The sequence below is a fragment of the Trachemys scripta genome, chromosome 3 (assembly GCF_013100865.1).
Source record: "Trachemys scripta elegans isolate TJP31775 chromosome 3, CAS_Tse_1.0, whole genome shotgun sequence".
Classification (NCBI taxonomy): Eukaryota; Metazoa; Chordata; order Testudines; family Emydidae; genus Trachemys; species Trachemys scripta.
Window position 1 is genome coordinate 101857594 of NC_048300.1, and position 10935 is coordinate 101868528.

The window sequence follows — 10935 nt, forward strand, 5'->3', positions numbered from 1 at the left end:
CCGAGTCAGGCTGGAGACGCCGGGGCTGGAGGGAGACGCTCGGTTGGGGGGGCCAGACTGGGCCGCGCCTCCTCCCCCCAGCTTACCTGCTGCCTGCTTCAGGCTTCCCACGAATCAAATGTTCACGGGAAGCAGGGGAGGGGGCAGAGTTGGGGCGGGGACTTTGGGGAAGGAGTGGCGTTGGGGTGGTGGCGTGGGCGGGGCTGGGGGCGGTGCCGGGGCCCCGTGGAGTGTCCTCTTTTTGGACACTCAAAATATGGTAACCCTACTACTTCAGTCAATTTAGTTAAAAGCAGACCTCTCTAGGGCCTTGGCTACACTGGCGCTGTACAGCGCTGCAACTTGCTGCGCTCAGGGGTGTGAAAACGCCCCCCCCCCCCCAAGCGCAGCGAGTGCAGCGCTGTAAAGTGCCAGTGTAATCAGCGCTGCAAGCTACTCCCCTCGGAGAGGTGGAGTACATACAGTGCTGCGAGAGAGCTCTCGCAGCGCTGGTGGCGCAACTACACTCGTACTTCACAGCGCTGCCGTGGCAGTGCTGCGAATTTCCAAGTGTAGCCAAGGCCTAGATCAATTTGATAATTTTAAGGCTAGAGAAGTATGCACATCTTACTCTCTTCTTGTACTGTGATTTCTCCTCTCATACATTTTGTTTTCACTGAGATCACTTTTTTTGAGGCCAATTCCCTGTTGGCTGCATTCTGTAAGGGAAATAACCTCTTATGTTGTTGTTGCTCACAGTAAGAGTGTCTGCATAATAACTCATTCATAGAAGGTTTTTATGAAGTCGTGTTATAATCCCTGAGCCCTGTCTACACAAGTGGCTTAGTGCTGTTGTAACCGCACAATTGATCAAAAATGGGTATTTCTCTTCCTCGACAGTGTGGAGATACATGTTACAAAGTAACAGGAATTGCGTTTTTTTTTTTGTAAGCGTTGTTAGACGGTTGCTGAGTAAACGCCATTGCATCCATATTTCCTCCAGTTCCTTGAATTCTACTTCTGTATCTAAACAGCTACATTTACATTTGTCTAGTGATCTAAGGGGAGATGGGTATTTGTTTGTTTGAAACACAAAATAGTTTTCTCACAGTTAATTTACTTTATTAATTTTTTTTTTCTAAATCTTTATACATCGCACCTCATGCCCAGCACTGAAAGCTTACAGGGTTTGATTTCTTTTTAAGCTTTAAATAAGAAAACAAAGTAAAACCATCAGCCCCACACAACTCATAGGACTGCACATCTGCTTATCAGCTGCATGAACATCTGCTGTGCCACCAGTTGCCATGATGTCTGTTTCTATTTAACCCAAAATGGTTGAATCACGTCTGTTCCTTTCTGCTTATTACACTGAGTCTCATTGCTGCACTGAAAGGCAGACTGCAAAATCTTGATCATCTGTTTATAGGCCGGACACTGAGCGTAGTGGCGGTATTCACTGACAATACTTTGTAGGCCTCGTTTCTTGTTCACTTTTCCTGAGATCTGTGTCATTACAGTACGTGAGTTTGTTAATACAGATACTTCAAATTAAGTTACTGAAATTACCAAAAACTCAATTTTTAAAAAAAAAACAGGAAGAGATTTCTGTGATAAAAGCCCTTTCAGTAATTGGCATATATCCAGCACAGTTTGCCTCCTTTCATAGCTGATAGCCCACATCCTGGATTCAGCTATCTAACCTAAGTGAGTGCCCTTCAATTTAGTTCATATATGAGGTACATCAATCATTTTATCCCCACAATTCCTCCCATCCCACAACAACCTGGTATTTAGCTGTGTGTGTTGCTGTGAATTGAGGTTAGAAATGCTGAATCATTAAATGTGTTTAAAGTAATCCCATATCAACCCAAGCTCCTTCCTCCATTAATTTTGTTGTTTCCCCGTTGGAAAATTTTGTCACTAACGTTAATGACTAGTGATCTCCTGTTTTATGCCTTGACGGGTTGCAAGCTTCAGCCAAAGGTGTTTCCTTAGGAAGTTTATTTACTGTTGGTTGGCCAGTGTGTACTCTCTTCATAAGGAGGCACTGGATCCTGAGAAAACTCAATGTGAGTCTCTCCCATAGGAGGTTTCATAGTGGCCTCCTCATATGATGGAGGCAAGCTTACAGTGAGGAAGCTGGCTTCAGGGAGCAGAGTGGAGTAGTGGAAATTCTGCTCACTGTTCCAGGGCAGCACTGAAAGGAAATCGGACACATCACGCTCAGGTAGGTGCTCTGGGAGATCAATACTGAAGATCTGCCCCTGGGGGCTGGGTCGACGGCAGCGGCGGTATAGGAAGAGCAGCAGGAATGCCAGGAAGAGCAGCATGGTGGCAGGCAGGATGATGCATAGAAATGGTTCTACGTCGTCTTTGGTTGAGCTGATCTGATGTCTGCTCTGTAATTAAAACAAACAAAAAACTTCTTTAACTTGAAATCTCTTCTTTATTTTTTTGCTCCCTTTTTACTTTAACTGTTGGATACATATACCTTCTCCTTCATTCACCAAATGCCTCTGCTTCTATTTATTGGTGATCCCCTATCTTCCATATTAACTGTTCTTAAACTATAGTCTGTAGAGCTCTCGCTGGTAGTCCACAAAATGAAACACTTTGAGAACCAAGGACTGGAAGGAATCAATGACGTATTGGTGGGAGGAGGGGATTAGAGGAAGAGCCCTCTCTGAAGTGGTCCACAGAAGGAAAAAGGTCAGACAGCCACTGCATGAAGCCCCTACCTTTAGTTTGAGCTATAACTTATCTTTAGGCCTGAAAGGATTATATTTTTATTGGTAAATGCCGAGTTCACCATTCATACAGAAACTGATGAAAAAAACATTTCCACTGATGATCAAAGCTTACAGACAGGCAAAGTAAGAAAAATGCTGCTTGAGAACTTATTAGAGTTTGATTTAAGGATATTTACTTTGTATATTTTGACATGATGTCGACAATTTGTGTGTTAACAGTTATAAAGCTTTAACTTTTTAAATCTCAGAATCTGTCATTAAATAATTGTCACTCGTCTATTGTCTGACCCTCACATAATTTCCCACAACTGCGTAAATATTTAAATTAAGAAAAATAAAATGCTTAAAACCAGTAATTTTACTCATGCACAAAAAATTAAATTAAAGATTGGGGGGAGGGGGAAATGCTTAAAAACAAACGATCTGTGGAAATATATATTATATTATAAAATAAAATTAAAAAAATATATACACACACAAAAAAATCAAATTCTGCCAAGCCGACACATCTCTTAGAAAGACATTCAATCATAATTTTAAGGCTTCAAGTGATGGAGAATTCACCAAAGCCACAGGTAAATTATTCCAATGGTTAGTTACCCTCATTGCTAAAAATCTGTGCCTTATTTCTAGTCTGAATTTGTCTAGCTTCAGCTTCCAATCATTGGCTTTTGTAGTACCTTTTTCTGCTAGATTAAAGGCCTATCTGCTATCAGAAATCTCTTCCCCAGGTGAGTACTTCTAGACTGTGATCAAGTCACCTCTTAACTTCTTTTCGATAAACTAAATAGATTGAGCTCCTTCAGACTCATTATAAAGCAGATTTTCCAGACCTCAGATCATTCATGTAGCTCTTCTGAACCCTTTCCAATATTTCAACGTCCTTTTTGAGGTCTGGACACAGTGTTTCAGTAAGGGTCTCGGTAATGCCATATACGGAGGTAAAATCACCTCCCTACTCCTACTTGGCATTCCCCTGCCTATATATCCAAGAATTGTGTTTGCCCTTTTAGCCACAGCATTGCACTGGGACCTCATGTTCAACTAGCTATGTACCATGACCCCTCCCCCTATATTATTCGGTTACCAATATGTAATCATCGAGAAGTAACAAGTCAGAAGAAAGTAAAATTAAATTTTGGTTCCCTCCAGCAAAATGGAGCATGTAGAACAATGGTTGTCAAGGAGGGGTCCAGCAGGGGCCGCAAGCAGATTTCGGGGGGGGGGGGCGCCGAACAAGGCCGGCATTAGACTTGCTGGGGCCCAGGGCAAAAAGCTGAAGCCCCACCACAAGGGGCTGAAGCTAGGGTTGCCAGGCATCCAGTTTTCAACCTGAATGTCCTGTTGAAAAGGGACCTTGGTGGTTCTGGTCGGCACCACCAACCGGGTCGTTAAAAGTCGGGTCGGTGGTGCAGCAGGGTCTCGGGACCAAGGCAGGCTCCCTAGCTCCGCGTGGCTCCCGGAGGTGGCTACCAGGTCCTTGCGGCCCCTAGGCACATGGGCAGCCAGGGAGGCTCCGCTTGCTGCCCCCGCCCCTAGTGCCAGCTCTGCAGTTCCCATTGGCCGGGAACTGTGTCCAATGGGAGCTCTGGGGACGGCACCTGCTTCCTGGGAGCCATGGTGAGTGCTGCCAGGACCCTGTACCTACGTTCCCTGTAAGCTGCACAGCTAGCTCTCAAGGGCCACACAGGCAGGGAGGGGAGGCGCCTCTCCTCTGGCCCAGGCCCGCCACAGCTGCTGTGGAGAGGCACCTCTCGCCCAGCCCCAAGCTGCTGTGGCGAGAGAGGGATGGGGGAGTGTTTTTTTTTCTCTCTCTCTCTCTTCCCCTCCCCCGCCCACACCCCAAGCCTCTGCCCTAGCCCTGTGCCCCCTCACACACCCCAAACCCCTCAGCCCCACCCCACCACATGAATTTTATGTGCACCAATATGAAGGTGATATGTCACACATCACCTCCATATCGGTGCACATAACAAAATTCATTCCGCACATGGATGTAAAAAATTAGAGGGAACACTGCCCTGCACCCAGGACTGGCTCCAGGCACCAGCAAAGGAAGCAGGTGCTTGGGGCGGCCAAAGGAAAGGTGCGGCACCTCTGGGTCTTTGGTGGTGGGTCCCTCAGTCCCTTTTGGAGCGAAGGGCCCGCTGCCGAATTGCCGCTGAAGAATGAAGCAGCGCGGCTGAGCTGCCGCTGAAGTGCCACAGATTGGGGCCTTCTTCTCCCTCCCCCCCCCCGCTTTGCTGCTTGGGGCAGCAAAAAAGCTGGAGCTGGCCCTGCCTGCACCCCAACCCCCTGCCCCAGCTCGGAGTGCCCTCCCCCACCCCAAACCCCTCATCCCTGGCTGCACCCCCTACCCCAGCCTGGAGCCCCCTCCTGCACCCCAAATCCCTCATCCCTGGCCCCACCCCAGAGCCCTCACCCCCAGATGGGCCTGCACCCATCTCCCACACTCTGAACCCCTTGGCCCCAGCCCAGAGCCCCCTCCTGCACCCAAATCCTTCAACCCCCTGAACCCCTGCCCCAGCCCGGAGGCTTCTCCTGCACCCTGAGTCCCTCATTTTTGGCCCCACCCAGAGCCCACACCCCCCATCCCAGAACCCAGACCTCCCCCACATCCCTGTCCCAGTCCAGAGGCCTCTCCTGCACCCCAAACCCCTCCTCCTTGGCCCCACCCTGGAGCCCGACCTCTCCAGCCAGAACACATCTCTGCATTTGCTTTGCACAGATACAAATGACTCCCCAAGGGAAATATGTTGTGAAGAATCAGGTTCTAGGTAACTAATGCATTATTTGGATATTTTTATCAAAAGTATTTTTTATAAAGTGCATTATTAAGGCCAGTGCTACAGTCCTCACTTGAGGCAAAATTCACATTACCTCTTTGTCTGGGATAGAGAAGATGAGATTATTTTGATATGCCACCTGCCAAACACTTAATATTATCTTTGTAAACACTAGAGAGGTTGATCCAAGAAACATTTAGCGTTAGTAAATTTCTTATAGGCATACCTGAATACTAAAAACCTGTCTCATGGAAAAGAGTATTACAGATTTTCTGTATTTCCCCCTTCCCTTTAAATTATTTATGATTATTACTAAAGAAAGCTGCATGGTATAAAGACTGCGCTTCTTAAAGAGACAGACAAGTATTTAATGTAGATCTATTTGAAAAAGTTTTGAATGGAAATATTTTCATGCAATTAAACAAAAATCACCTTTTTAAAAATCTACTTTTTCCTCCGAAGTGCTGAGAAGCAAAATAGCAGAAATGTACAAGTACATGGGTACCACAAAATGAAACCGTCTAAAAACAAATAACATTAAGTTTCAGTGTCTAGATCAAGTGACATGGAAAAAGCAAACATGCACTGAGAAACTCCTTAAAATGGCATTTTCTGGACTCATTTGCTCCTGCTGCTTGCCCTTTATTTCATAGTCTAAGGCCTGAATGCTCTGATCATCTAGCCTGACCTCCCATATAATACACAAGACTTCCCAAACTAGAGCATATCTCTTAGGAAAACAGCCAATCTTGATTTATTATTTTTTTTAGAACTGCCGGTGAGGAAGGATCCACCATCACCCTTGGTAAAATGTTCTAATGATGCCGATAGCCTCTGTGTGTGATGACATAGTTAGTTGTGATATTATGATATCATAAACAAAGGATTATGACTTCGAGTGAGGAAGAAGCAACCGTAGCAGATGCACTTCTCTTCTTTTCATGAGAAATGGCCTTCGTAATAAAGGAGGGGAGAAGGCGAAACTAAGAAAATTGTGACACACACACTTAAAATATTAGAAGCTTCCATTGGCATCCACTGGTTTATAGCACTTTAAACATATTTAAAATGCTCACATAATTTCATGTAACTTCCTGTGAAATTTATTCTCTCTCCCTTAATTTATATCCTACTAGGAATTGAAAGAAAGGGTCAATTTTCAAACAACTGAGCACTGGGAAGGAACATAAGGAGTAAGCCTTTCATTAGAAGTCAGCCTGTACTTGTTTTAACATGCTGGGTATGTACAACTGCCAGCTTGCAGGTTACATGACCCTTGTCAGTTTGGATGGGCTTTTCACCCATATTAGTTGGTAAAGGAATGAAACGTAGAGAACAGATGAGTTGTATGCCATTTCCATAAGGAGGAACTCCATTGTCAACTCTATTTAGATAAAATAAAACTTGTCGCTATCCACATACGAACTCATTGTAGATGATGACTTAATAGGGGAAGCAACAGAGGGTCCTGTTGCACCTTTAAGACTAACAGAAGTATTGGAGCATAAGCTTTCATGGGTGAATGCCCACTTCATCAGACGCAAGACTTAATACGGGAAGTTATGAGAAGGTGTGCTTCCTAGAATGATGTAGGGGCAGAAAGGAGATGCCTGGCTGCTTAGTTCCTACTAAAATTATTATTTTAAATGCTGCTGCAATTCTATTGTATTGTTAATGATTTGTTAGGACACCCAGAGCCTTGGATAGTATATTTGAATTATTTTAAATCTAAATAGGAGAGGGACTGAATGATGAATTGAATATATTCATGTTTTTTTAAGGAGGCGCAGGCGATAAACATGAACGTAAAATTTCCAAAGTGAGTTAGGAACATAAATCCTATCAGAAGTCATTGGGACTTGTGCTCCTAAACCACTTAGGCACATTTCAAAAATGTCCCCTTCATTTTTTTAAGTTTTCACAGCATTATTGAATCTTAAATTGATACAGGAAATATTCATTTGATGTGTATCTATATAAATATGTAATATATAAAATCATATTTTAATAGTAATTATCTGTCTATATAAACATTATTTTGTTGTAGAGTAACGTTAATCTCAATTTTCAAAGTTATTCCTATACCTGTTAGCATGGAAGCACAGCAGGAGTGAGTTTGTTTGTTGCAAAGAATTTATATTTTATTTTTCATCACAGGTCACTTCTGTTTGAAAAAAGGACATTAGTTTAATAGGAAGATCTTGTCATCTACTATTGTTCTGGTAGTGCCACTAATGGGCCAGTTCTGTTTAATTTAATCTGGAATTAGTTACGATCTCAGGGCCATAAAAAAACCCACTTTCCTTATTTTATTTTGTTTCAGTGTGCTTGGTGTCTTGTTTGCTACAGCTTTCAATCTCATTCCTGGTGTAACTCTGCTCAAGTCGGTGGATTTACACCAGGGTTAAATTTGCACCCTTGAAGCTGAGACTGCTTACATCCCAGGCAACAATAGAAAAGCAGGCTGTGTTTTCATCTCTGACAGACATTTCCCTTCCCCCACATCCCTACATATTTTCCCTCCACTAAGAAGTAATCATTGTACAGCTTAGAGAACAAGAGTTCATTGCTGAGTACTACTCACTCTAACAGCTGTAGAAGGGCTTCTAGGGATCAGATCCAAAGAGTGTGTGTGTATATTTAAAACAAAGGAAAGGAAGTATAAAATGTAGAATGCAGTATGCTCTTTGGAAAATGAAACTTCTTTTGCTGCCTATACCTGCAAGTTTTTCCTTAAGTTTTAAAGCTTAAATATATTTGTGTTTTTGTAGGAGGAAAAACAAGCTAAATGCAACGAGGAAATGCATCAACTTTCTGTAATCAAATGCTATCTCTGTTTCCATTGGTATAAATCCTAGTGCCCCAACATCCAGTCATTACCACTGTCACACACACCAAGGCGTTTCACAAAAAAAGCTAAAGAACATTCCCTAAAGAGAAGCCATGGTACTGACCTGCAACTGTGTTTCCAGAAGTGGCACACCTGGTTCACTAGTTAACCAGTCGTAGTTTCCCCTGTCAGCATGTCCAAATTTCCTCCAGCTGCTGCCTAAGAGCCACCTCATGCTTTCATTAACCTGATACTCCGTCTTAGTCCTTCCACCTTGCCTCACAGCTTTAAACAGTGCCCTCACTTCTTAGTCCAGACCCAGATGGGAGGCTCTCCGCTAATGATCCTTTATAAATTCTTCCCTGTTGACAGTGGTGAGGAGGCAAAAAGTGAAAAAACAACCAAATAGATCTCAGATGCTACTCTCAGTTCCAACTCAATCTCTCTGGATTTGCTTCAGTGGCCTACATTACCAGAAAAGCTGGCATCAGGTATCAGGGACGGGATAGCGTTCTGATTGGAGAGTTCCCTGCACTAGGATTATTAAAGAGGAATTTGCATGTGAATCTGTTACCACATGGTCCTGACTCTTTGTGGATAAATAACTTTCTAAATTTAGATATCTAATTAACATCATTTTGGGGTGTTTTAAAGAGTTCCCATGCCTAGAGAGAAAGTTCCGTGCACCTTGTAAGAAGGGGGGAGAGGGGGAATCAAGCCAAATTTTCTCTTTACCTTTGCTGGAACACACAGTAAACAGTGAGCGGTTTCTGGGTAGAGAGGCAAGGACATAAGGCTGAATGCTCTGATGAATTATTTAGGAGCATTAGAATGTAGATGTTAATGATAAATCCAGTGAGCGATCTTTGCCAGCAAAGCCTTTGGTCACTGAGAATATGATTACTTTTAATAATAATAACAAATCTGATAACTGCTTAATTCTGCCCTTGTTTACTCCTTTTTAGACTGAAATCAGTTTAGTTTAAAAAAAAAAAAAATCCTGACAATGTGTATTCACATCTCATTGAGGTGATATTTAGCTAGAGATGGGTGGAGGGAAGACTATTTTTTGGAAAAGTGGGCAGGTTATTTTTTCATTCTGAATAGAAGGAGAGACTGTTAATAATTGTTCCTGCAGTTGCATGTACTTTCAGTAACCTGAAAGGTTTGGTTGTGCAGGCAAGAAGGAACATGGCTTAGAGGTGGGAACACAGGTCTGGGTGGCAGAATTTCTGCCTTTTATTCCCTGCTCTGACACAGACTTACATTTTTCTTCTCTAACACTTTAAAAAGACTTAGAGCCTGATTCTCCAGTAAAAGGCAATGGGAGCTGTGGGTACTCAACCCAGCTGAAAATCAGGCTCATACAATAAGGTATAAATACATACACACAGTTTAAGGGACTTGTGTGTGTGTATATATATATATATATATATATATATATATATATTTCACAAAAAGAAGTAATAAAAGAACATTATTAAGGTTGCAAAGTCAAACACTGAAAATTTAGGAAATGCCAGTATTATGGTTGCTTGTGCAAGCTTAAATTAGTCCCCTCATGCCTATGCGTTACAATAGTCTTTCATTTCAGGACCCCTGTCTCCTTCATTGCACAGAATGACCTTGCTCTGGTGATGAATCGGGGTTCTGTAGTGAGGGAAACTGTTTGCAGGACCCTTTGTCGTTTTGTTGGAGAAGTTGGAAGGCATGTAATGAACGAGGCAGGGGGTTGGAGGAAGAGAAATGCCACCCTGGGGAATGCCACCTTAAATGCGAGGAGTGGGGAATTGGATTCTATCCCAGAATCTGCCACAGAGTTCATGTGCTGGGCAAGTCACTGCAACCAAATTCTTCACAAGTGGTCGCTGATAGTCCTTTATTTTGCAGATGTCTTTCTTACTTGAGACCTTGGGTCTAATTTGCAGAAATGCTCAGCACTCCTCGCTGCAACCGAAGTCAATGGGATCTGTGCTTTGAACAGATGAAGTGCTATATAATCAGGTCCTAGGTATCTCAAATTTGGCACCCAAAAGTATGGATTTTTTGTATCTTCATCTTTGTGCCTCAGTTCCCCATCTGTAAAATGGGGATAAAACCCATGGGGGCATTGAGTTTGTGAAGCACGCAGACACTGTAGTGATGAACACCGCAGAAAAGTCTGAGGAATTAATAATTCAGTCTTCAGAGCAGGGTTTGAATAGTATGCAGTAAATAAGCACTGGGCCCACACATTGAACAATGAGGAGAAAACAAAATATTGAATAGACTGTGTTCACATAACAAGCAGCTGTTATTGTGTGCACTGAACGAGGCAGGGCTTGTATGGAAAAAATAGTATGTGATCATATAATTAAAGATGGTGTCCAAATTCTGGGACACCACGGGGTTGAATTGGGTTGCTCAAGCAACTTTAATTTTGGAGTCTGCTAACTTTTGAGTGCTTCACTTGCAACCAGAATTCCATCATGTGACCTATCAAAACACACAAAGGTCATCAGCAGGGTTGGAACCCTTAGATCCACCACAGATTTCAGTTACCAGAACTAATGGAATAATTGAATGCAGCAGTAGTAGTTTCTCCTTG

The 10935-nt window shown here is 43.1% G+C and overlaps 1 protein-coding gene across 1 annotated transcript; it reads right to left on the reverse strand.

Annotated features, from left to right (window-relative positions):
- Positions 1-1051: 1051 nt before the first annotated feature.
- Positions 1052-8798, reverse strand: SMIM28 (small integral membrane protein 28). Its single transcript, XM_034766982.1, has 2 exons — positions 8473-8798; positions 1052-2381 (listed from the first exon to the last, which is right to left on the reverse strand). Exons 1-2 carry the CDS (start codon positions 8581-8583, stop codon positions 1983-1985), a joined length of 510 nt encoding a protein of 169 aa, XP_034622873.1. The 5' UTR covers positions 8584-8798; the 3' UTR covers positions 1052-1982.
- Between the last annotated feature and the right edge of the window lie 2137 nt (positions 8799-10935).